General features: G+C 36.7%; 1 protein-coding gene across 1 annotated transcript in view; it reads left to right on the top strand.

Annotated features, from left to right (window-relative positions):
• The window catches only part of LOC127856539 (serine-rich adhesin for platelets-like), a 187284-nt gene extending 159843 nt beyond the window's left edge, over positions 1-27441 (top strand). The window contains exons 5-16 of the mRNA XM_052392799.1: positions 4436-4464; positions 5512-5583; positions 6461-6535; positions 7408-7475; positions 10858-10944; positions 12293-12407; positions 14363-14487; positions 15259-15356; positions 16464-16656; positions 18041-18136; positions 19387-19492; positions 20318-27441. Coding sequence (XP_052248759.1) covers positions 4436-4464; positions 5512-5583; positions 6461-6535; positions 7408-7475; positions 10858-10944; positions 12293-12407; positions 14363-14487; positions 15259-15356; positions 16464-16656; positions 18041-18136; positions 19387-19492; positions 20318-25313 — 6060 coding nt within the window. The 3' untranslated portion in view covers positions 25314-27441. The remainder of the gene's footprint in view (positions 1-4435; positions 4465-5511; positions 5584-6460; positions 6536-7407; positions 7476-10857; positions 10945-12292; positions 12408-14362; positions 14488-15258; positions 15357-16463; positions 16657-18040; positions 18137-19386; positions 19493-20317) is intronic.
• Positions 27442-27878: the final 437 nt, after the last annotated feature.

Below are 27878 nucleotides of genomic sequence, written 5' to 3'. Positions count from 1 at the left end.
CATGTACTATCTCAATTTGAAATCCTTGGAGAACTAATTCTCAGAGTTTGTTGTCATCAAGTTTATTTTAAAAAATGTTTGAAATCTCAACCATAATAATTCTCATTTAAAGTGAACCCTGAACACTTCTTTAGCGCTTTTTGAACAAGTTACTCAGCAGAGAAATGCATTGATAACTTGGATTTTATGATGTGAACAGAAATATAGGATCAGCCGCATATAAAGATTTGTATGCAAACATTTCCAAAAGGGAAAACAACTGTCTATTTCTGGTTCATTGATACTTCATCTTTATTGCACTTAAAGAAGACAAGTGACATTTGTAAAAAAAGTGTCTCTAAACAATTTTCTATTTGAATCATAACAGTATCAGATGGGTGTCATTGGAGGCTAAATTACCAAGAAATTTCTGTCTCATGCAGGCAAACAATGATTTATTGGATGCTCGCTTTAAGATTGTTTCATGCAGGCCTGAAAGTGTGCCAAGCACAAGTGGAATATCTGATGATGATGCAGGCACTGCTTATTGAATGGGCAGATTGCTTTGCTCGTTACTCAACAGTTTATAACCATGAAATGTATTGTAATAATATATTCTTCAGTGTTTTTTTTATGCCCCTGGTAAGGTGGCATATAGCGTCCGTCCGTCAGTCTGTCAGAAAACTTAAACATTGGCCATAACGTTTGCAATATTGAAGATAGCAACTTGATATTTGGCATGCATGTGTATCTCATGGAGCTGCACATTTTGAGTAGTGAAAGGTCAAGGTCATCTTTCAAGGTCAAATAGTTCCGATCCGTTGAAATACATGGCCGCCAGGGGGCGGGGCAGTATTCCTTATATGGCTATAGAGAAACCTTGTGAACACTCTAGAAGTCACAATTTTTGCCTAATCATCATGAAACTTGGTGGAAAGTTCAAACATTGCTTTCATTGATATCTCGGACGAGTTCCAAAATGGTCCAGATCGGTGAAAAAACATGGCCGCCAGGGGCGGGGCAGTTTTCTCAATATGTATATAGGGGAAGCATGTGAACACTCTAGAAGTCATATTTTTGTTCCAATCTTCATGAAATTTGGTCAGAACATGTGTTTTGTGGATATGACGGTTGAGTTCGAAAATGGTTAAGTTTGCTTGAAAAACATGGCTGCCAAGGGGCGGGGCATTTTTCCTTATATGGCTATATATGGCTATAGTAAAATCTTGTTAACACTCTAGAGGCCAAATTTATTGTCCGATCTTCATGAAACTTGGTCAGAAGATTCATCCCAATAATATCTTGGACGAGTTTTAAAATGATGCTGGTTGGTTGAAAAACATGGCTGCCAAAGGGCAGGGCATTTTTCCTTATATGGCTTTAGTAAAACCTTGTTAACACTCTAGAGGCCACATTTATTTTCCGATCTTCATGAAACGTGGTCAGAAGATTTGTCCCAATGATATCTTGGATGAGTTTGAAAATGGTAATCTTTGCTTGAAAAACATGGCTGTCAAGGGGTGGGGCATTTTTCCTAATAAGGTATGTATGGCCATAGTAAAATCTTGTTTACACTCTAGAGGTCACATTTATTGTCCAATCTTCATGAAACTTGGTCAGAAGATTCATCCCAATAATATCTTGGGAGAGTTAAAAAATGATGCCCTTTGGTTGAAAAACATGGCCGCCAGGGGGCGGGGCATTTTTCCTTATATGGCTATATTAAAACTTTGTTAACACTCTAGAGGCAACATTTATTGTCCAATCTTCATGAAATTTGGTCAGAAGATTGGTCTCAATGATATCTTGGATGAGTTCGAAAATAATTATGTTTGCTTGAAAAACATGGCTTCCAAAGTGCGGTCTTCATAAAACTTGGTCAGAAGATTTGTCCGAATAATATCTTGTTATCTCAGGTGAGCGACTTTGGGCCTTTCAGGCCCTCTTGTTGTTCAAATTTGGGGCCGGTAGGGGGACCAATTCTTATGGAAATTGTTTTATATTTTTCACATATTGGACCTAACAATTCCCTATTGAAGGTTAAACAAATAAAAAAATGCATGAATAATTAAATCTCAAAATTTAGTTCATCTCCAATTAAGCTCTATACGTTAAACCTTTGTAATTGTATTCAAATCACTTTTGTTATTAATTTTAAAGTATTTGTTGCATTAATGCAGTAATGACAGCATTACTAATTTCCCAAATTTTGCCAAAACAACTGGATTTTTTCCCAATTTAAATGGACCTGGTCCCATTTCCAAAATGGTGAAAAAAAAACACTGGTTGATTGTATTATTTGAGTGTTGTTCTGGGAAAAATGGGCTTGATACGTATGCTTGATGACCTGCTTGATACGTATGCTTTATGACCTGCTTGATACGTGTGCTTGATGACCTGCTTGATATGTATGCTTTATGACCTGCTTGATACGTATGCTTTATGACCTGCTTGATACGTATGCTTTATGACCTATTTGATATGTATGCTTTACAACCTGCTTGATACGTATGCTTTATGACCTGCTTGATACGTATGCTTTACGACCTGCTTGATACGTATGCTTTATGACCTGCTTGATACGTATGCTTTACAACCTGCTTGATACGTATGCTTTACAACCTGCTTGATACGTATGCTTTATGACCTGCTTGATACGTATGCTTTATGACCTGCTTGATACGTATGCTTTATGACCTGCTTGATACGTATGCTTTATGACCTGCTTGATACGTATGCTTTATGACCTGCTTGATACGTATGCTTTATGACCTGCTTGATACGTATGCTTTACGACCTGCTTGATACGTATGCTTTACGACCTGCTTGATACGTATGCTTTATGACCTGCTTGATACGTATGCTTTATGACCTGCTTGATACGTATGCTTTATGACCTGCTTATCAGGGACTACACTTTCTGCTCAAATTGGATTTTCAATTTTTGAAGGGACTTCCTATAAAGGAATTTTTTTATAAAAGCGTTAAAGGGGCCTTTTCACAGTTTTTGGCATGTTTTGAAATAAGTCATTAAATGCTATTGATGAATGTAAACATTGGATCTTAAAAGCTCCAGTAAAAAATCAAGAATAAAATTAAAAATAGGAAAAAACAAGTAGCCGCAGCTGGACTCGAACCAGTGACCCAAGGAGTTCTGGAGTATCCTGGAGTAAAAACGCGTAAGTCCGCTGGGCTATTCTGCAAAGCATACTTGGTTAAAGTATTTTATGCATTATATGTGAAATCTTCGTAGTTTCACAAAATTTTTCGACAACAACAGAACTCTCCAAATTATTCAATCGTTTCGCGTTGCAATGCTTTATAATTTTTAACCAGGTTTTCCGGAGGAAAAAACTGGTTATTAGATTGGCGAATGCGGGCGGGCTGGCTGGATGGCTGGCTGGCTGGCTGGCGGGCAGGCGGAACAAGCTTGTCCGGGCCATAACTATGTCGTTTATTGTCAGATTTTAAAATCATTTGGCACATTTGTTCACCATCATTGGACGGTGTGTCGCGCGAAATAATTACGTCAATATCTCCAAGGTCAAGGTCACACTTTGAGTTCAAAGGTCAAAAATGGCCATATATGAGCGTGTCCTGGCCATAACTATGTCATTCATTGTGAGATTTTAAAATCATTTGGCACATTTGTTCACCATCATGGGACGGTGTGTCGCACAAAAGAATCACGTCAATATCTCCAATGTCAAGGTCGGCACGACTAAAAATATATTTTTTTTAAAAACAAACTTACAAAGGGGGTTAATTTTGTTTGTTCATTTCAAAAGTTCAGTTTGAGTTTTCTCCCTTTATCAGATTTTTTTTTCACAATGAAAACCTGGTTTTGTGACAATTTTGTTCCTTGTTAGGTTGTTAAATCGTCAAAAGATGAATAAATTGGCTATATTAGACCATGGTTAATGTTCAGTAATACTGTTTCCTCACAAATATCATAACTTAAACGAAAATTTGCGAATCTGAATCAACTTTTCTCAATTTTGTCAATTTACCAAACCGTGAAAAGATCCCTTTAAGTGTGTTTCCTGATATAGCCTGGGCTAATCTGGTTCAATACTTGACCCACATGCATTTAGCCCCATTTTCCCAGAGCGAGGCTACAATTTAATTTATTTGATGCTTCCCGGTTGTTTATAAAGAAATATCAGTGAATGAAAACTGATAATTTCACTGTTTCAAACAATGAAAATTATCAGTGAAAATTATCGATAATTTTCAATGTTTACTTTGAAATTACGTCTCTTTTTTTTTTAATGAAATGACGTCATAATACCAGCGAAATTCTTTAGTTAAACTCTCTAACAATGTATATAAACTGTGAAAAAAAAGCATACAATAAAAAGAAAATTTGTTAGATTCGATGGAATATCGATTTTAATTCACGAGTGATCATAGAAAATTTTATCTATTATTTATATATATCCATTCTCTGTTTCAGAGTTGTGAAGAACTTGTTGACGTGTTACGGTAAGTATGTCCTAGTTTGTTTTGGACATGAATTTACAGCCAATTTTGAATTGATTGAATCCTCTGAAAAAAAAGCAGAGGGGGTATACGCATGACTCGACATGAATGGTAATCTTGTTGTCCTAGACTACCAAAATGTAAGTCAGGACAAGTAAGAAAGTATCAGGACATAAGAAAAATTTAAGTTCTCAATTTTCTCAATAAACTTCCAACAAAATTGTTTAAAAAAATCCAGCACATTGGCTCTGATTTCCTTCCAAAACTTAATTGTTGATATTTTAAAGATAAAGAGCGCGATTATCGGATATTAACCCATCATCATACCATACGTTACTTTACCATACTGTTACCAAGGGAGATACATAATTTATTTTTAACTTGTGCATGTTCCTTAGGTGTATTATTAAAGATGGTCATTCTCTCTTGACCTTTATTTACATTATATATATCTGGTTTTATTTTTTTAGCTCACCTGAGCACATTATGCCCACGGTGAGCTTTTGTGATCCCCTTTTGTCTGTCGTGCGTTGTCAACATTTACCTTGTTTACACTCTACAGGCCACATTTTATTGTCAAAACTGCATGAAATATGGTAAAAACACATGTACCAATAATATCTTGGACGATTTCGAAAATGGTACCAGTTGGTTGAAAAACATGCCTGTCAGTTTTCCTTATATGGCTTAAGTAAAACCATGTTAACACTCTAGAAGTCACATTTGTTCTCCAATCTTCATGAAACTTAGTCAGAACATTAGTTCTAATGATATCTTAGATGAGTTTGAAAATTGTTCTGGTGTGAGATTGAAACTGGTGTGGCTCAAAAACTAGGTCACTTAGTCAGGTAAAAAAATATGATATACTTTAGAAGTCACTTGGCCTTCATGAATCAGCTTGCACTGTTTCAGAATAGTCTAATTATTGTGGGTCCCAGATGAGCACCTTAGGGCCCAGGGCCCTGTTGTTTATTTTTATTTCAATTCATTGTAAGCACAATACTACTGAGTATTTTTAAATTAACTTAAATTCTGTTGTATTTATTTCAGGAAGGGAGATTTTGACGAGTTTATCAGCCATTTGCAGGGATTGCTGTCTATTTATAGCTTTAATGGGGATAAGTAAGTTGGAGTTGATTCCCCCTTTTGAAGATTCTAATATAAGTTCAAAGATGGAAACAATTTCAATTGTTTGGGTAAAATTTCAGATATTATATATTATTACATAGATCCAAATGAGATGCATATTTTGGTTACAATTTGGTAAAAACTCGGTCATTTGTCTATCCACTCATACAGTGTTATTTGCTGTTTCGTGAATGTTTGCTTCATAAGTTTGTTCACATAATAATACTCGGTAAAACCAGGTTTTATGCAAGTGGGGAAAGTTTTTCCCCAAAATTGCCTGTGCAGTGCATATGCATTAAACCCTGTTTTCCCAGAGTGCTCATCATTGTTATCCCCCGTCATAGGCGGAGGGATATTGTTTCGGCATTGTCCGTCCTTCCGTCCGTCTTTCCGTCCGTCCGGAGCCATATCTTGTAAGTGCTTTGGCGGATTTCATTGAAACTTGGTATGTGTATATATATGGATAAGAGAATGATGCATGCCAAATGGCATGGTACACCATATGTTTATAACGGAGTTATGGCCCTTTGTATCTTGAAAAAATGCTTTTTTTGTGTGTCCGGAGCCATATCTTGGAAGTGCTTTGGCGGATTCCATTGAAACTTGGGTATGGGTATGTATATCAATAAGAGGATGATGCACACCAAATGGCATTGTTCACCATCTGTTAATAACGGAGTAATGGCCCTTTGTATCTCGAAAAAATGGTTTTTTGAGTGTCAAATATAACACTTTTGTGTCCAGAAGCATATTGGCGGGGGATATCAATTTAACGAATTTGCTTGTTAATTTTGTATCTGGGTGTCAGCATTTAAATTGTGAAAAATGATTGTATTGTAATTTTTTCAAAAACGTTTACTATATTTTCCAGGAAACAGAAAAGCAAGGGGTACCTTGCACTGTCTACACTAGAACACGATCTCAATCTTATAGCTCAGTTACAAAGGTAGGCAACCACTTTAACCCTTTACCACTTAGATACGTATTTTGACGCATTTGTAGTCCCATCGAAAGTTTAATATAATTAAAAACCTATCTCACTTGATTCAAGTTTTAAAGGCTTCATTTTCAAGACTAAAATGTTTTATGCCTAAGCCCTTTAAAATATTTACCACGTTTTTTTTGTTTTTTTGTGTAAATATTCAAACTTGACTTTGAGTTTTATGCTCAACACATTTTTATTGGAAAAAAAACGATTTATTGAGTAACAAACATTTTTTAACGTGACATTAACATCAAATTATTTTTCTAAAGACACAAGCCTCATGGAATATATGCTGAATGGATGATAAGATGTCAGTACTTACGTGGATGGAGCACAATCAAGTCCCTTATAATTACACAATTAATCATCAGTCTTTTTTTAGGGCCCCTCTGTCATTTTTTTTCTGGCTTAACCCCAAGTATATGGAAGCCCCTCAGTCAATTACTGTATTTGTTAACTCGCGCATCTACACCAACATGCAGTTTTGGTGGGTTGGCACCCACAAAACTTTATCACACAAAAAGAAAAGCATTAAACTGTGGTGAATCCCTTTCAAACCGTTTGCCCCAACCTCCCAACCTCTTATTGAAGCAGGGCAGTTGTCAGTTACTGGCACATGTATGCACACTAAGTACTGGTAAACCAACTATCCCAGGACAAGTGTGAGTTTGCAAACCTAACGCTGTGATATTACTGAAATACTGTCAAAACAGCAAAAAATCCAACTAAACAAACCAGACTAAAGAAGTTCTTATGGCTTTTTTGACATGTCCACTATTAGAAATTGTGATCTATAAAGCTTATTTGCAATGTTGTGAATTTAAATGTTTCAGTTCAATTAACGGAGTTACCAACTATATACACAAGTCTTCACTCGGGATACTGTTACCAAGAAGGGGAGGTAATTATGGATAGTTTTTAAATTCTATGAATTCAAGTAGGACATAAGCAGCGTATGTTCTTTTTCGATTAAAGAGTCATTTCAGATGCTGCACTATTATGTCCGCTTTTATGTTTTTCATTTTAATCCACCATTCTGAATCATTCAATATTAGTCGCCAAAGGGCTATTCTTATAGCCACACAATATACATTTCTGAATTTCTACTGGACCCAAATTACTCCTATCTGGAACTCTGGGCTGTCCAGTTTATGGTTAAGGGTGAAGACTAATGAAAACTAAAATTTTGTCGTAATGTTGCATTATTTTTTCTTACCAGATAAAAAAGGAGTTTTAAATTAAACTGAGCCTTGCACTGGGAAAATCAGGAAATGTATGTTAACAGCGATTTTTTTCCTTCTTTATAAAGTACCGGAAAACAGCACTTTCCCAATTGGGGGAAAAAAACAAATTTCACAATTGCTGTCCAAAAAGTTAACAGGTTTCCAAAAAAATATATATATAAATATTTTTTTATTAGCTCATCTATTTTTTGAAAAAAAAATATGAGCTATTGTCATCACCTTGGTATCTGCGTCGGCGTCCAGTTAAGTTTGCGTTTAGGTACACTTTTCTCATAACGTATCAATGCTATTGCATTCAAACTTGGTACACTTACTTACTATCATTAAGGGGGACTGGGCAGGCAAAGTTAGATAATTCTGGCTTGCATTTTGACAGAATTATGTGCCCTTTTTATACTTAGAAATTTGAAAATTTTGGTTAAGTTTTGTGTTTAGGTCCATTTTATTCCTTAAGTATCAAAGCTATTGCTTTCATACTTGCAACACTTACTAACTATCATAAGGGGACTGTGCAGGCAAAGTAATGTAACTCTGACTGGCATTTTGACAGAATTATGTGCCCTTTTTATACTTAGAAAATTGAAAATTTGGTTAAGTTTTGTGTTTAGGTTCATTTTTTCCCTAAAGTATCAAAGCCATTGCTTTCATACTTGCAACACTTACTAACTATCGTAAGGGGACTGTGCAGGCAAAGTTATGTAACTCTGACTGGCATTTTAACGGAATTATAGGCCCTTTATACTTGAAAATTTGGCTAAGTTTTGTGTTTTGGTCCACTTTACCCCTAAAGTATCATAGATATTGCTTTCATACTTGGAACACTCGCAAACTCATAAGGGGACGGTAAATGACAAGTTGCATAACTGGTTGTCATTTTTACGGAATTATGGCCCTTTTTTGACTTGACTATCTCATGAAGCTGCACATTTTGAGTGGTGGAAGTTCAAGGTCAAGGTCATCCTTCAAGGTAAAAAAAAAATTAATAAAATTCAAAGCGGCGTTCTCATGAAGCTGCACATTTTGAGTGGTGGAAGTTCAAGGTCATCCTTCAAGGTCAAGGTCATCCTTCAATGTCAAAGGTCAAAAAACAAATAAAAAATTTCAAAGCGGCATTATCATGAAGCTGCACATTTTGAGTGGTGGAAGGTCAAGGTCATTCTTCAAGGTCAAAGTCATCCTTCAAGGTCAAAGGTCAAAAAAATAATTCAAAGCGGTGTTATCATTAAACTGCACATTTTGAGTGGTGTAGGTTCAAGGTTAAGGTCATCCTTCAAGGTCAAGGTCATCCTTCAAGGTCAAAGGCCAAACAAAATATAAAAAAATCAAAGCGGCGTTATCATGAAGCTGCACATTTTGGGTGGTGGAAGTTCAAGGTCAAGGTCATCCTTCAAGGTAACAAAAAAAAAAAAAATCAAAGCGGCGTTCTCATGAAGCTGCACATTTTGAGTGGTGGAAGTTCAAGGTCAAGGTCATCCTTCAACGTCAAGGTCATCCTTCATGGTCAAAGGTCAATTTTTTTAAATAAAAATTCAAAGCGGCATTCTCATGAAGCTGCACATTTTGAGTGGTGGAAGTTGAAGGTCAAAGTCATTCATCGAGGTCAAGGTCAGCCTTCAAGGTCAAAGGTCACAAAAAAGAATGTTTCAAAGCGGCGTTATCATAAAGCTGCACATTTATTGTGGTGGAAGTTCAAGGTCATCCTTCAAGGTCAAGGTCATCCTTCAAGGTCAAAGTTCAAAAAAATCATATTTCAAAGCGGCCTTCTCATAAAGCTTCACATTTTGAGTGGTGGAAGTTCAAGGTCAAGGTCATCCTTCAAGGTCAAGGTCATCCTTCAAGGTCAAAGGTAAAAAAAATAAAAAAATAAATCAAAGCTGGGCAATAGGGGGCATTGTGTTTCTGACAAACACATCTCTTGTTTTTTTCAAACATGGTTAAAAAACAAATATTTATTTTTATTATTTTATTTTTGAAATACCGTCCGACCATCCCACCAAAGAATCCCCCCCCCCCCCAAAAAAAAAAATAAATAAATAATTTTTTGGTTGCATGTTTTTGGCATTTTTGGAAGATAATGTAATCCTTTGTGATTGAAATTGAGATAGGTCCCTACACCTTTAAAAAGAAAAATAGATGAGCGGTCTGCAACCGCAAGGCAGTGCTCTTGTTTTTTTATGAATTAAATGCAACATTTAGTTTCCCTATGAAGTTCTGTGGCTTGAACCTAAGTCAATTTAATATTGACAACTTGAAAGCACTTAGTTATCAATTTCAGGGTTTTTCATGAAAATCTTTCCCAATTGGGCTGGTACTTTTCCACATGGGGAAAAAAATCACTTCTTTACACATGCGCAATAAGCTCAGTTTTCCCATAGCAAGAAAGGAATGTATAAGTGGTGTGTTTCTGCATCTTGTGTAACTATAATCAAAATGTTTCTTTGAATTGCATAATGTAAAATTTATTCAGCTTATTTACAAGACTTATAATTATCAAACACAATCTATGTAATAGTTTATCCGTGTATATGTCCAGTGCAAATGCAAAAAGTGTTTCTATCACAAATTGCTTGAATTGTTTCAATTGCAAAATGCTTGTATTGTTTCTAATGCAAAATGCTTGACTTTAATATTGGAAAATGCTTGAATTTTTTCTATTGCAAAATACTTGATTTTTTTTCTATTGGAAATTGCTTGAATTGTTTTTACTGCAAAATGCTTGATTTGTTTCTATTGCAAAATGCTTGAATTGTTTCTATTGCAAAATGCTTGAATTGTTTCTATTGCAAAATGCTTAAATTGTTTCTATTGCAAAATACTTGGAACTGTTTCTATTGCAAAATATGGGGAACTGTTTCTATTGCAAAATTCTTGAATTGTTTCTATTGCAAAATACTTGGACCGTTTTTATTGCAAAATGCTTGAATTGTTTCTATTGCAAAATACTTGGAACTGTTTCTATTGCAAAATGCTTGAGTTGTTTCTATTGCAAAAGTTTTGAATTATTTCTATTGCAAAATTCGTAATTTTTTTCTATTGTAGGTCATCCGATGAAGTTGATTTATTATGTGTCTCCATACGACTTGCTGTGCAAGAAATCTAAATCTACATACCCAATGACTTTAGAAGGTATGATGTTTTAAAGCACTGTTTAATAAGTTATGAATTTCATTCTTTAAAAAAGGATTTGCATTACAGCACGGGAAAATCAAACATTTTTTCATGCACTTTTCTTTCTAACATCTTGGCTTATTTAGACTTTTACTCGATGCATTGCAGCTACAGTTTAACGAATGTAGTATTTCAAATGCAACTATGAATTTTAAGCTTAATTTATATACAGTTTTGCAGATTGCCATTCCCAGTATAATGAAATAAGTTTATGCTTATTATTGAGACAATTATTGCTGATATAATTTGAGACAAGTGTCGCAAGAGTGAATCCCTCGCCATATTCCTGAAAAAAATTTGAGACAAATGTCGCAAAAGTGAATCCATCACCAAGTATTTACTTCAGGGTTTCTAAGCCTTCCTAAATAAACTCATCCCTATACAGCTAAATAAACTTGTCTCTATGCATTTTAAGAAACTTAATTCTCTTAAGCTAATTAAAAATATCTATACAGCTAACTAACCTTATCTCTAACAACCATAGGTATGCTTTGTCCTCCTTTCAGCTGAGCTTCTCCTTTTCAATGTCAAACTAATGTTACAAATAGTTATTAACTTTGTTGGATCTATATTCAAGAGAACAGTTTAGTTGAACTCTGAAATAAGGCATTTTCCTCCCGTGAGGTTGTTCTGAAATCTCACTCTAAACAACACTGACCTTATAGTTAATAATAATATGCTAATCTCTATGTAGCTAAATGAACATATCTTTAAACAACACTGACCTAGTTAATAATGGAACGCTTATCTCTTTGTAGCTAAATGAACCTATCTCTAAACAACACTGACCTAGTTAATAATAATATACTTATATCTATGTAGCTAAATGAACCTTTATCTAAACAACACTGACCTAGTTAATAATAATATACCTATCTCTATGTAGTAAATGAACCTATCTCTAAACAACACTGACCTAGTTAATAATAATATACTTATCTCTATGTAGCTAAATGAACCTATCTCTTAAACAACACTGACCTAGTTAATAATAATATACGTATCTCTATGTAGCTAAATGAACCTATCTCTAAACAACACTGACATATTTGATATTATACCTATCTCTATGTAGCTAACTAAATCTATCTCTTAACAACACTGACCTAGTAAATAATAATATAATTATCTCTATGTAGCTAAATAAACCTATCTCTAAACAGCACTGACATATTTAATAATAATATACTTATCTCTATGTAGCTAAACAATACTGACCTAATTGATAATAATTTATTTCTATGTAGCCATATGAACCTATCTCTAAACAACACTGACCTAGTGTTCTGTGTATACAATGTTTCAGCTATCACAGAGAACGATCTCGGCCACAGTGTGACTGTCTGTATCGAGCCGTCCAACTCCAGCAACAAGCTGCAGACAATGCCTCTCACCAGCGTCATGGTACAGGACGGCAAAAGGTGACAATTTTAATAAAATATGCTGGGTTTTGTTGCTCAAAGCTGTTCAAGGCGTGACTAAATGTTTAACCCTTTAATATATGGGTTGATTTGAAACAAATGTGTTTTCTCTAATATTTTAAGTGTTGAAAATAAAGTTTCCTTGGTAATTGAATTTTATTTTGGTTTGGCGTAAACAGACTGTAACCTTAACTGGTCTATCAAGTTTTGACCTGGTCCAGATGTTTGTGTGTTAGTCTCCTATTTACCACCAATTTGTTTTAAGAACCTATATAGTTCAAAATAGTTTTATCTAGTTATTTAATGATGGCAAACTCACTTTAAATAAAAAGAACAGCGCTTTAACAACTGGTGTTGTATGGGGTTCTTAGACATAAGAATAAAGAATAGACTTAGAACCAAGAAAAATATGCCTTGCATATGAATGAACATATGCAGGCTTCAACTGGTGATGAATTCAGTTATAAAATGCTCTGCAAGAAGAATGGTGTACAAAAAGCCAGTTAATGCCAAGTTTGACTCAAAATAAAACAATGCCTCAATTTTCCACATACGAGAATAGTCTTTATTCTAAGACTTACGTCTAACAGTTGTTGGTGAATACGAACCCAGGATTGTAACCTTATCATTCATCTTGCAATTTAAACCCTTTCAGTGCGGGAACCAAATTTTAAAGGCCCTTGCAAACAGTTTGGATCCAGATGAGACGCCACAGAACGTGGCGTCTCATCTGGATCCAAACTGTTTGCTATTCGGATAGTATTCTTTGAAAAAAATCGAAGAAAATGCTAATTTTAGAAATTCAGCAGACGACATTTTAGCAGAAGACAAATTACCCAGCATGCAAAGGGTTAAAAATAATGTCCCACAAATATTCACCACCAGCAGATGGCGTGTCACATGTAACACTGATGTCTTCAGCTCAAAGGTCTATGTGACTGTTACATATGTCTGTTTAAAATAATAACATTATTTACAGGCAATTCTTTACTAAGGGCTTTTTGTTCCCTATCGGTTTCACCGGAGGGGACTTATGGTTTGCGCTCTGTGTGTCTGTCTTTCTGTCAGTCCGTCACAGTTTTCTGGATCCTGAGATAACTTTAACCCATTTATGCCTAAAGTCTAGAAAAAAGGCCTTGGCAAACAGCGTAGACCCAGATGGGACGCCGCATGATGCGGGGGTCTCATCTGGGTCTGCGCTGTTTGCGTAAAGGAATTTCTGTAAGAAATATTCTATCTATAGGAATAAATTTACTAGACATGCCTAATTTAAGAAATAAATTGATCCAATTTAGAAGGATGGGAGAGTCCACTAGGCATAAATGGGTTAAAAGTTCTTCATATTTTTTCATGAAACTTGAAACATGGATACATGGCAATATGGAGATTATGCACATCATTTCATTGTGTTCCTACGTCAAAAATTCTGGTTGCTATGGCAACAAATATTAAAAAAAAAAAAATACTGACAATAGTGGAGTTTCACAGGTAGGGGACCATATTGCTTGGCAATCTCTTGTCATGAATCTGGAGTTTTTGTAAAAGTTTTTTTTTACTAGGGGGCATGAAATTTTGTTGTTGTTTTTTTTGGAAAAGGAACTTTATTGTAGACACGTAATTCATGGATTTCTGATTTTGGAAAAATTTGTTTTTTGCGTTGGTCATTTGTCATTCTGTTTGTGTTGAATTGGTAAGTTGGTCCATCCAACCCACAAAATAAAATAAAAATATCACAGGAATAATAATGATTTTACATTACTGTTTTTTTTGTTATTAAGAATAAAAGTTTATATGAATGGGACCTTACAATTCCTAATCAAATATATTATTTATTTTTTGTAAATTCTCAATTTTGTAGCATTTGTCACACAAAAACAACTATTGTTTCCCAATTTAAGTAAAAAAGACCTGATTTTTCCCTATTCAAACACTGCAGTATTTGTTGTGTATTTCAGAATGCCATCCGTTCAGGGTGTAAGTATGATCAACAGCAGTCCACTGGCAGCCAGTTTTGTCCTTGTTCTTCCGCAAGCCGTGCCTGTCAGCCAGTCTATCATCGAGGGAATTAAGGAGATTACTGGTATGACCTAGTCCAGGCCACGATTTCTTGTTAATTCTCTGTCTGCTGAAAGACAATGAGCTTGAACTTGTAAATTTAGTCAAGATGTATGGCTTTGGTTGTTATGTCTGTCATGAATTGATGCTGTAATAACTGTTCAACTGGCTACAATATGTTTATTTGCTCTAAAGAATTGCGACAGTTTATACAAAATTGCAAAAATGGTTGCCAAAGCACAATATTTTCCATTGAAAACCCATGCCTAATTTCGAAGAAAACAGTTAAAGTACATGTTCACAGCAATGAATATATTATGATTTATACATTTGAATTCTTATATTTCATGTTTTTAAATAAAATACACAGCACAAACATGTACATTTGTTATCCCCCGCCATAGGCGGAGGGATATTGTTTTGGCGTTGTCCGTCCGTCTTTCCGTTCGTTTGTCTTTCCGTCCGTCTGGAGACATATCTTGGAAGTGCTTTGGCGGATTTCATTGAAACTTGGTATGAGTATATATATATGGATAAGAGGATGATGCACGCCAAATGGCATTATACACCATCTGTTAATAACGGAGTTATGGCCCTTTGTATCTTGAAAAAATGCTTTTTTGAGTGTCATATATAACACTTTTGTGTCCAGAGGCATATCGGCGGGGGATATTAATTCAACGAATTTGCTTGTTTATTTTAATTCCTTACATACTTACCATGAATGGGACATAGCTTTCTTCAGCAGTGTTTATATAAACATGAACTTAATTTTATGATGTATATTTTATTTCAGGTCAAGATCTAGTACATGATAGTGCTAAGCCGTTTTTGTCACTATTATTGCAACACAGCTCAGAGTCTAAAATCATTGACACCAAAGAGCTGTTTGTGGTATGTACCTGCTGTTACATTCATTTTCTGAGTTGTTCGGTTATTTGTAAGTTTGTGTAAGCTTCAAACAATTTTCCTGCAGTTTATATTTAAAAGCATGGCGATTCAGGCTCATAAAAGGGAAAAATGGATTGCGTCATGTAAGCAACCAGGGGTTTTTTTTGGCCCGATTTTATAGCTGAAATTCGGCTATGTTCCCAATCCCAAAAAGTATACTTTTTTTCCCAAAATATTTTTTTTTTTTTTTTTTTTTAGAAAGAAGTCTTATGTGTATTTTATCTCAATTTTAATTAAATTACATCTTACAAAGTATTATATGATTTTTTTCTTTTAATTTGAATGATTATAAAGAGTTAAATCAAATTTAGTATTTCCCTAATCAGTGGACTTTTCGTGTGGAAAAAAAGGCTAATGAACTTATTTTCCCAATTTCATGAAAATGCCGATAAAATTCCCAATTCCAAAGCCATGGACTATCTTCCCAAAAAGTGGGAAAAAAACCTGGCAACTTAATAATATTTTCTAAATTTGTTTTGTTAAATATAAGTGTTAGATAATTACAATGTTTTCTTGGTTCAGGGCTACTTACCCTTTTGTCCAGCTACAGTATAAGATAAGTTTGTTGCTCGTCTGGCATTCCTTAAAAGCAGAGCATTTCCTTGCCATTTTGGGAAAATGCAATTTCAGGATTGAGAATTTTGCGTGAAAAGTCTGCACTGATTTGGTAAAAACTAATTTAATTAAATTCTTTGTAATAATTCAAATTATAAGAGCAAATTCATATCAATTATAGTTATATACTTTGTAAGGTGTAACTGAAATAACATTTTTAAAAATCAAATTAGGATTATTTTTCTCACCATTTTGCTTTGGGAATTAGCCCATTTAACGGACAGGAAGATGCGCCTGAAAAAGGCCTGGTCACTTACTCTTCTGCAATGCTACAAAAGTACTAGAGAAAATTGCTATTCTGGACAACCTGTCATCAAAAGTCAATTTCTCTCCATTTTTCTTTTGGTTCCATTGCAGACGCTTTTAGATCAGCAGCATGTGTACTATCTGAACAAAAGTCAGTTTCTCTCCATTTCTCTTTTGGTTCCATTGCAGACGCTTCCAGATCAGCAGCATGTGTACTATCTGAACCAGTCAAGAGACGGCATTCTCTCAGGGGAGGGCTGCCTCGTGCGTAAGATTCCATTCACGCACCCAACAATGGTCCCCAGCGTACTGAACCTGCTTCGTCAGCAGCTCGTGTTCAACTCCGTTCTCAGCAGCATTATAAGGCCTCTGTCACGAAAAGGTTGGCATTCACAGAGCATCATTTGTGATATAATTTTCTGATAGATCTGCATTTAAATGCATTTTTAGCACACTGGAGCCCAACTTGCTCATGGTGAGCTTTGGTGATAGGCTATTTGTCCATCGTGCCTCTTCAACATTTACCTCGTTGACAGTCTAGAGGCCACATTTATTGTCAAATCTTCATGAAACTTGGTCAGAACATGTGTTCCAATGATATATAGGACAAGTTTGAAAATGGTTATGGTTGGTTGAAAAAAATGGCTGCCAGGGGGCATGGCAGTTTTCCTTATATGGCTAAAGTAAAACCTTGTTAACACTCTTGAAGTCATATTTATTGTCCAATATGCATGAAACTTAGTCAGAACATTTGTTATAATGATAATGATGAGTTTGACAATGTTTACGGTCTGTTGAAAAACAATGCCGCCAGGGGGTGGGGCATTTTTCCTTATTTGGCTAAAGTATACCTTGTTCACACTCGTATTTTTTTATTCTTTCTGTTATCCTATTTAAAAGTGCAACTTATAGTGTTTAACTTGTTTGGGTAGAATGCAAAAGTTTGCATTTAGAAGAATAAATTTTGTCAAAAGATTCTCTGTGATGGATTGAAAAAGATTTTGGTAGCTTTGAAAGCCACACACTAAATTTGGAAAGCATTTTTAGGCTTAACAGAGTGTGCATTTTGTATGTGTGAACTATAAACAACTCTGTTTTATCAAATTTTAGGGATAGTACTTAGGGGAGTTTTTTGCCAACAAAATCATGATTTTATTTAATATGCCGTTTAGTGTGAACTTTTCTGAGTTGGTATTCATTTTATGGTGATGTAGATGAACACTGCACTGGAAAAACTGGTTTAATACATATGGGTAAAGTGTGATGCCAGCCTGTGCAGTCTGCACAGCATGATCAGTGATGACACTAAGCACCTAAACAGGATTTTTGCTAAGAATAGAGAACCTTTCAACGAAGAATACCAACATATACAAGTGGAACATTCCTTTCCTGACTTACGTTTTGACTGCACAGGCTAACATGGGACAACAATTTTATGCGCATGCATTTAGCCCTGTTTTCCTAGAGCAAGGTTCAAATATGTGAGTCGCATTCTGAGAAAACTGGGCATAATGCATGTGCGTAAAGTGTCATCCCAGATCCGCACAGGCTAATCAGGGACAACACTTTCCACCTAAATTGGATTTTTGCTAAGAAGAGACTTTATTTAAGCAAAAAATGTCACAAAAGCGGAAAGTGTCGTCGCTGATTAGCCTGTGCAGATTGCACAGGCTAATCTGGGACGACACTTTACGCACATGCATTATGCCCAGTTTTCTCAGAACACGACTCATGTGTACATATTTCGACATGTTTGTCTATTTCAGACCATGCCTCTTCATTGGTGTTAGAACTGATGACTGTCTCCCTTCAATATCTCAGTGTTATGTTTGAACATCCGCTGCGACATTCCCTAATAACTGGTACGCATTTGACTTGCTTGTAATGGCGCAACACACTCTGAATAAAATTGAAAGATTTTTTTTTTAACTTGTGTATTTTTGCTCGATTGCATAGAAAGCCTAATGCTTATTTGAAGCGCTCTCGAGTCCGTCTCCTGGGACTAAAACCAGTACTTGTTGTCTATGATTGTAAGAACGCTCCCACATTGGGGATTGAATCCATTACCTCCTGGCGATTGGCGGACATCATATCCACTACACCACGACCAATCGAAAGATCCAAATTGTATGGTTAGTTAACATGTTCATTTGTTAGTATATAATAAAGTTCCTTTAACAATCTGCGATTTGAATTTGTTGATACATTAAAGGATTATCTATAGAATTAGTAGAGTTAAAAACAATCTATGTATAGCATTTTGCTAACCAATTGACTAAGATTTGGTTATTTTATGGAAATGTAAATTTTAACATCATGTGCTGAAATTCCTTGAAAACTACAGCTCTACAGGAACATTTTATTGATTTGTTTGTGGAAATATTAACTGTGGTCGTCTACCATTGGAGTTTGAGATTAATTTTTTCTTTACAGTCTATTTTTACAGTTTTTGTGGGTAAACCTACAATTTCTTATTGTTCAGAGGTTTCATTTCTCTTCCATTCTTGTAATTTCTCCTTTTCAATGTCTAACATACTTCTCAAATAGTTATTAACCCTTTCGCACTTAGAAGCAAAGTGAAAATGGCTTTTACAACCAGCATAAAACCAGAACAGCCTGCGAGTAACTCGCAGTCTCTTCAGGTTTTATGCTGTTTGCTGCTCATCAGTAACTAAGTGTTGGAAATGAAGCCTTTAAATCTTGAATTTAGTAAGAAAGGTATTTAATTAAATGTAACTTTCTAAGGGAATACAAATGTGCCCAAATGCGTATCTAAGGGGTAAAGGGTTAACTTTGCTGGTTGTTTATACACATGAAGAGTTTAACCCTTTGCATGCTGGGAAATTTGTCCTCTGCTAAAATGTCATCTGCTGAATTTCTAAAATTAGCATTTTCTTCGATTTTTTTCAAAGAATATTATCAGAATAGCAAACTGTTTGGATCCTGATGAGACGCCACGTTCTGTGGCGTCTCATCTGGATCCAAACTGTTTGCAAAGGCCTTTAAAATTCGGGTGCCGCACATGAAGAATTTAACTGAACCCAGTATGGGACAAGATATGGCAGTGTCCTCCCCTGAGTTGGTTCTGCAATCAAATCCTTGCATGTTTCAGTGGAGTTCAACCTCAGCGACATAACAAATGTCCAGTGCAAGATGTGTACAATCAACAGGGATGCCAGCATTTGCCCCGATGATTTCATTTCAAAAGTGTTTCAAAGGTTAAAAAAGTCTTCAAATTGTTTCTCAATTTGAGCCTTGTTCTGAGAAAACTGGGCTTAATGCATGTGTGTAAAGTGTCATCCCAGATTAGCCTGTGCAGTCAGCACTGGCTAATCAGGGACAACACTTTGCTTCATAAACTGGATTTTTGCTAAGAAGAGACCTCTGTAAAATTTGGTAAAAGCAGAAAGTGTTGTTCGTGCAGACTGATCAGGCTAATCTGGTATAAATTTTTATGCACATGCATCAACCCCAGTTTTTCCAGTATGAGGTACATAATTATATTGTTAATGGTGTCTCCCTTAACACATAACTAAATCATGGCAATAATCACCTTATTTATCATTAAAGTATTTTCTTTAAGTAATTATTAAAGGAAATATAAATAAAAAGGAAAAACATGTTGTTAAAGTGTTTATTTTCAAAATAATAACTGAATTTTTTGTTGACGATGTGCATTCTTTGTTGTCTTCCAGTGTTTTCATTTCCAATGTGATGAAGTTATCAATTTCATTATTTGTGACTTCCAAGCGTTTATAATAAACTTTATGTACTTATTTATCTCAGTGATAAACATTAAATTTCTAATCTGTTGATTTTAAGTATTTTTATGTCCAGAAATACAAAGTAATTTATTCTATTACATTTGAATATGTAATGTGTTTACCTATGTCTTGAGGCAGCCAAACAACTTTTACAAATTCTTTGAATGCCTCAAGTGTTGTGTTGTCTCAGGCAAATGAGATAAAAAAAACTTCTTAAAAATTCTTTGTATGTTTCAGGCATTTCTCTGTCCCATTAAAAAGGTGTGTTGTATGTTTCAGGTGTTTCTCTGTCCCGGTCACTCTAAGATCAGTCATTAAAAGGGTCCAGGAAGACATTCGAAAGCTCGCCCCGCCGCTTCCAGTAACAAAACCAGTCGTGAAATCCCGCCTTACTTGGCATAAGCATTTACAATACCAGGCCATGCTAGCACGGAATATCACGAACAATATTAATTATAAAACCCCATTAGTGACAGCGCCAGTGCCTGTTACGTCATCGCCAGTGCTCGTGTCTAGTTTGACTAGTTTACCAAACCCTCCGCCGTACCCCGGTTGCGAACTGTGGGTGTCTCAAGCCGGTCAGCAACAACCGCGGCTCGAAATCAATAAATACAGTATCGGATTTACGCGCCCCTTCGAGACAATAAACTCTGAATCCGTGTCGTCAGTGGCAATGGAGGAGCGTCACGATCGGCCGCCCGCGAATCCGTTGCTTGCGACCTTATTGGACGCTGGCTCACCCGCCGCAGTTGCGGAAATTCCAAGTTCTCAAAGTATTATCAGTGATAGTCCAATGTTGTCAAAACTGTTAGAGGAAAATACCTCCGTAGCCACGAATCCGTTTCCTCCGCCAAATCAACGTAAACGCCTTGTGAAACGAAAATCTTCGAAGGACGTTACTGCGGCAGGCAAAAGCCCGAAACATCGGGTGTCTGAGTCGGAAATGGTCGAGCGGACTAGTGAGCGAACAAATCACGAAAGGCATGGTCAGGGTTTGGGCGAAAAGCACATAGACTTGGATTCGAGTGGCGGTTCCTATGACGACCCAATGAGACCTCCCAGTGCCAGCAGTGTGTGTAGTTTAGGTCCCCAGTCGGATGGGTCTGTGATAGACCTCACCGACAGCTTTGGCGAGTCGCATGTGAAAAAGCTGGAGAACAGCTTGGACAGTTTTATCAACAAGGAGTCACCGCACAGTGCAATGGGGTTGAGCCACCAGCTCAATCAGATGAACAATCAGTTTAGTTCGTTTGAGGATCTTCTCGGTTTCAGTTTCCCGGATTTCACAAATCCCAATCAAAACCACCCAAATGCAACCAACCCCATGCTTTTGGACGGAGGCATGGACTTTCAAACGCCTCAGCCCCAATGGGTGTCCAGACAGACTCCGCCTACAACTAACTCTCGCGGTTCACCACACCACGGCGTCCTGCCAAAAAACGAGAAAACCTCTACCTCTCTTGAGGATCTGCTCCAAGGGCCCCGAGGTAGAGAGAAGGATGGCCCATCCCCCGTGATGCATATGTGGCAAAACTTGCAGCAGCACAAACGGCAAAACTTCAAACAACGTCACGGGCGAAACAGTGTGGAGAGCTCAGGGGGTGTAAGTGCGGACGGGTTTTCCCCATTGATGACCTCCCCTAGTCATCACCCTTTGGCCTCCCCTGGAGGTCAGTTCCCGATGCCCTCGCCTACTGGTTACATTATTTCACCGGGTAGTGTGCCGCCCATGATGTCCCCTAGTCATTCGTCCAACCTGACGTCGCCTGTGCTGTCACACGTGAAATCGGAACCGTTTCTTTTGGATCCAAAGACTGGTTTACAAAGTGTACCGCATCCGAACGCTATGAGACTGAATTATTCCTTCGGGCATGGCCACGTGCCGACGGGTGGAAAACCTAGTCTCTCGATGCTGAAAGCTCAGTTAGAACAGCGGAATGACACAAGTGCAATACTTCAGGAGAGGGACTTAGTTCTTAAGGACGAGGTCTCCAACAGCTCAAATAATTCATCCGGGTCGCAAACGCCTACTGTGAAATTAAAACTTATGAATTTAAATAGAGTGCTGGAGAGTGGTGTGTCTAATTCTGACAGTGAGGAGAAATCGCGGACTAGTGCTTTCGATTTTCACAGTGACGATGAAGATTTCGATCTTCCGATGGTGGAGAAGATAACGGTAGTGTCTGCTTCACCTACGCGTTTACAGATCTCAAATAAAAGTACTCTCGCAAGCTTTAATAAGTTCAATCGAAGTGAAAAGAGAAAGCAGAAGGAGAAGGCGTTAAAGAATGCGCTTTCGGTGGATTCAGGGAAAAGAAAAAGGGACAGAGAGGATAAGAAAGAGAAGAAGCGGAAAAAGATTAATTCATATCAGGGGGATGAAGAAGTAGTGTATAAATCGATAGCTGTAGAGGTTGGGGGTGATGATGAAAAACCTGTTATGCCTAAGTTAAAGATATTGAAAAAAAGTGGTAAAATTTCTGTGCTAAGTTCTTTGGATGTAAAAGAGGAGAAAGTTGAGGCGAAATCGTCATACGTTGCTCAAGGAAAGGATATTACAGTGAGTGACTGGAATGAACACAAAAATACAATTGATAAAGATGTTGTAGTGAATGTGGAACAAATCGGTAAAGTTTTGAAGAAATCAGACTGTGCTAAGGGTGTGAAAGAGAAAGACACAAGGCATAGAGATGTTGAGAAATCTAGTGATAAACTGGGTATCCCAATATCACGGACCCCTTCTGCATCGGATGAAGGGATCTTTGATAGAATTAATGCCATGAAAAGTGAAAGCCTTGGAAAAAATGAGGACTCGAATAGTTCCTTAGAGAGAAAACCTGGAAGTGCAGATAATTCCCCAAATTTGAACCACAAGAAAGTATCAAAATCGTCTTCATCCTCATCTTCCAAATCACAGAAGTCACACAAACGCTCAAGTTCTAGTTCAAAGACAGACCCAAAAATGAAGACTCCCACAATTAAGCTGAAACAGATTTCCCTGCCCACTAGTACCTCCTCCAGTGTTAAAGTCCCTAAAACACCGACCACTCCCGGCATGCCCGCGACCCCCAAGAATCTTTCCCATTCCCCTACCTCAACAACGATTGGCAAAATTGGTGCTGTGTCCCTGGCAACTTCGGGATCCCAGAAGCAGTTGTCCGGAAGTTCGAGCAAAAGTCCACAGGGCTCAAGCAGTGGTGGCAAGTCATCTAGTCGAAATTCAAGCAGTTCTCTATCAAAATCCAGCTCAAGTTTGCAGAAGAGCATTCAAATCCAGGGGCCTAGTGGCAAGAATTCTCCGGTACCCCAGAGTAAATCTGGACATTCGAGAAGTCTAAGTTCGTCTGGAGCAATCTTAAACTCAGGGACCTCAAAATCAGACAAGCTAAGCAAGTCTCTCTCGTCAAGCAATAGGACCTCCTCCCCGCTGTTGGAAAAGGAAAAGTCAAGGTCTAAATCTAGCAGTCGGGATCGCGAAAAGTCGACTTCAAGCAGCAAGTCCGCTACCACTCCAAGCACCACTCCAGATACTGCTGCAGATCTGTTGTCTTTCTTGAACCCCAAAGCCAACAAAATTGCAAGCTTCACCATACCAAAGCTGAGTTCAAACGTCAACACGCAAAAGGCTTCAACTCCCACAACTTCTGCCACAGTTTCCATTGTTTCCCCGACCACTGCGGTGACTTCTACTACAACGTCTGCTTCTATTGTTGTTAATTCTGTTGCAAAGCTTTCTAAACCTGGTTCAAACGTTGGGAAAAGTGCTGCTAATAGTGTTGGGAAAACTGAGAACGCTTTGAATAAATCGAACGCCAACAGACCTCATAATTTGAACGTGTCGATTACGTCAAACAATTCCAAAGGTGTTAACTCCCCTAACAGTTTCTCGCAAAGGAGTAACTCTGTGCATAACAAAAGCAATAATCCAAATCATAATAATCAAAGCCCAGGCTTTAGAAACAATGGCAGTAGCAATAATAATAAGCTATCTGGCAGTATTAATAACGTGACTCATTCTCAAAAACCGGGCATCCTTAGCAATGGAACTACTAATCAAATGGGTCCATTGAAAGGGAACAGCCCCTTGAACGGTGGTGGTAGTAAACCAAATAGTGCTAGCGACAGTGCCATGAGAGGAAACCCAAACGTTACGAATAATAACACAAACTCTAGGCCACCTACTAGTCTAGTCCCTAATGCCCCTAAAGGCCCCGGGCCTCCTAACAGCAAATCAGATTCAAGTACTAATTTTAGCCAATCGGATTCAAGTACCAAAACAAAACCTGACAGCCAATCACCTGGGAGTGTTAAAGTTCGCAAAGGATCTCTCTCAGCTGTAATTGACAAACTCACCTGCAAGGCTAGTGGTCCTGTGCCTGCCAGTGCTTCATCGAGTTCACAAACTGGTACTCCTGTTTGCATTGAGGAACCACCTGCAAGTCCAGATATGGACTCCGATGCTGCGAGTGAAGCGAAACCTGCAAAAGTTGTTGTGATATCAGAGGCGCCTGCTTCACCCGAACTTGACACTCCGTGTTCGCCGGAATGTGGCGTCATTAGGGCTAGTAGGATAATTAGTATTCCCCTTGAAAATGAGCCTCAAAACAAGGGGGACGAAATCAGTTCCCCCACCCCCAGTCCAAAGAGTTTGTCATTTCCGGACAAAATTACTGGTCCTAAAATCATTCCATTAAATTCAGTAAAAGAATTTGCAAAAAATTCCTCACTGAATTCTAGTTCTAATACAAAGACGGATCACTTTAATCCAGTGTCGCAACAAAATGGCTACTTAACGAATCACAGTGAAGCATTAATTGGCTCAAACAGGGGTAATAACTTGCACGAACCCTATGCTAAAGATTTCAAAGTTCCCACTCCCACCAAAATGTTAGAAAACTCAGAGCCTTTGAGGCATAATGTAGTAGACTTTGAAAACCTGGGTGTTCGAAGACGATCTCGAAGTGGTTCTAAAGCATCTACCCCAAGTAGTCCCCCAAGCAGCCCAGAAAATGGTCTAATAATAGATTTCCCTGTGTCACCACAGTTGAACCTGAAAAGCAATTCCCCATATAAGGTTGAGAAATCGGGCACAGACATTTTGAGGACTTCACCTAATCATGTGATATCGCCGTTGGTTAAAATGCCGTCAAAGTTGCACATGTCGTCTGGCAGTTCACCGGCCAATGGAGAAAACGCGAGCGCCAGTTCAAATGAGAATTCCCCGGCATTCATTGAGGACGATTTAATGGACGAGGCTCTTGGTCTTGGAACTTAGCCCCTTTGTTAACCCTTTACCACTCAGAAACGCATTTCGACGCATTTGAAATTCCCCCAGAAAATAAAATTGATTAAGGAATTTCGTACTAGATTCAATCTTTTAACTCTTTCAGTGCTGGAACCGAATTTTGAAGGCCTTTGCAAACAGTTTGGAACGTGGCGTCTCATCAGGATCCAAACTTTTTGCATTTCTCATAGTATTCTTTGAAATAAATCTAAGAAAATGTTAATTTTAGAAATTCAGCACACTTCATTTTAGCAGATAACACATTACCCAGCATGCAAAGGGTTAAAGGTGTCATTTCCAACCATAAGGTACTGATAAGCAGAAAAAAGCATGAAAACGTGAACAGACTGCGAGGTACTAGCGGGCTGTTCTGGTTGAATGTTGGTTGCATAGAACCATTTTCACTTTGCTTCTGAGTGGGAAAGGGTTAGACAGGCTTTATCTTGCCTTTTCTTGTGGAAAATTCCATGCCACAGAAAAAAATATCGATTTTATTCCTATTCAGTATCATTTGTCAGCAAGAATTAATAAGCTGTTATTTTTATGTACTTTTTTGGGGAATTGAGTGTGATCTAAGAAACAGTGTTTTTTTCGTACATAGTTAAACTGTTATGTTTTGAAAATTAGGTAAATTCCATTAAAACTCGGTATCTCAAGAAAAAATCTTTCACAAACAGTATTAGTTATTCAATTCTTTTTTGATAATATTTGGCTTTGGTATATCATGTGAAGAACCATTCAATCGGTTTCATTGTTATTGAATTTTTTTACATACCATATTTTTGTTCGAAGTAACTTATTTTTCGTGCATAGATTATCTTTTTATATTTTGAAAATCATGTTAAGTCAAGTAACACTATAAATAGCACAATAATTTCTTTGACATACAGTATTTGGTACTCAATTCCACGGTAATAATGTTTGCGTTTGGAAAATCATGTTCTTGATCACACAGTTTTCAATTGTTGGGTTGAACACTGTATTGTGTAACAAAAAAGTGCAGAAAGGTTTAATGTTAATATTCCCATTTGTATTTCAATTTATATGTAAAGTCTATATTTTCGTTCAAGAAATCTTCCTGTATATCATAGTGAATTTTTTATAGTCATAGTTAAGGTTTCATATGATAGTTTTATATCTTGTTTTTAATCATGGTGTTTTTTAGAAACGTCTTGTCAAGTCCAATGTCATATTTTGTAATTGATATGTTTGTTGTTTAGAATTTTCTATCATGTCAAGTCAACATGTTTGTTTATGTAAGCACCCTGTACTCTTACAAATGTTTTGCAGTCTGGGACATTGCACTATTGTAGTAATTATTATTGTTATTTTTTGTTATTTATTATTGCTCACTTTCGTTTTTTGTCTTGTTTAGTTTTTTTATTGAGAACTTGTTACATATATGATATTTATAATGTTTTTTTGTGTAAAGCTATTTCCACATTGGAAAGCATTTCTTATAAGATTGAAATTTGTTAATGATTCTTTTTTTTATAGCTTCAAATTCCACCAAAAAGAATGTAGTACTTTTTGGGAACGTAACCATGTGTTTTTGCGGGTTAGACCGTTAACAGAAATTTAATGCAAACCATTTCAAGAAATTACATTTGAAAAATCCCTTACAGACTGGTTTCAGATGACATAAGACAATATAAATTCATTTTCTTGACATTTATGTTGCCCAATTTGTGTTTTAAATGTCTGACTTTTACATATACATGTAACAGTAATCCTTTGTGCATTTCCCTATAACGATGACTTTGAGATTTCTTTACCGCCTATACCTTGCTTAAATTATTAGACAGATTCATTTAACCCTTTACAAGTATTTTGACTCATTTGTAGTCACAAAGTTTAATTATATTAAATTTTATTTTTTACTAGATTAAAGTTTTAAAGGCTTCATTTCCAAACCGTACATACTGATGAGTAGCAAACAGCATAAAACCTGAACAGACTGCGAGTAACTCGCAGGCTGGTCTGGTTTTATGCTGGTTGCAAAAGCCATTTTCACTCTGCTTCTGATGGGGAAAGGGTTAAATCTCTACTATTCTATACTTTCTTGTACATTTAAACAATCTATAAGACTTTTTATTATCAAATAAAGAAAATAAAATGAGTTAATTTCCTGATCATTGATAAGTTTTGATACTTCAGCAAATTGAAACAGAAATTTCATTGCTTTAAAAACTCCTATTACGTTTGTATTTGTATTTAAATACTGTAAAACAAACTTTAATAACCATTGATCTCTCAGAAACAATACATAGCTTTAAAATCAATTTTCTTTAAAAAAAGTTTAGTTAGTTTAAGCTTTGCTAAGTTTTCCTGTAAAATAATATTCTTAGGTTTTTAGATCTGATAAATATGTGTGCATTTTTTATGTGTAAGAATCCTAGGTTGCCACAATGCCTGCGCTATGCCATGTTGTTCATACGCAAATAATTTATTATCAGGGCTTATTATTTGGGCTCATTGTTTGACCAGAGGGTCAAACATGGAATACTGTATCTTTTGTGTTCAGGTTTGGGCAAAATTCTACTAGTCCCTAGACTA

Source organism: Dreissena polymorpha, chromosome 13, assembly GCF_020536995.1.
Source record: "Dreissena polymorpha isolate Duluth1 chromosome 13, UMN_Dpol_1.0, whole genome shotgun sequence".
Lineage (NCBI taxonomy): Eukaryota > Metazoa > Mollusca > Bivalvia > Myida > Dreissenidae > Dreissena > Dreissena polymorpha.
This window is presented reverse-complemented; position numbering and strand designations above follow the sequence as displayed.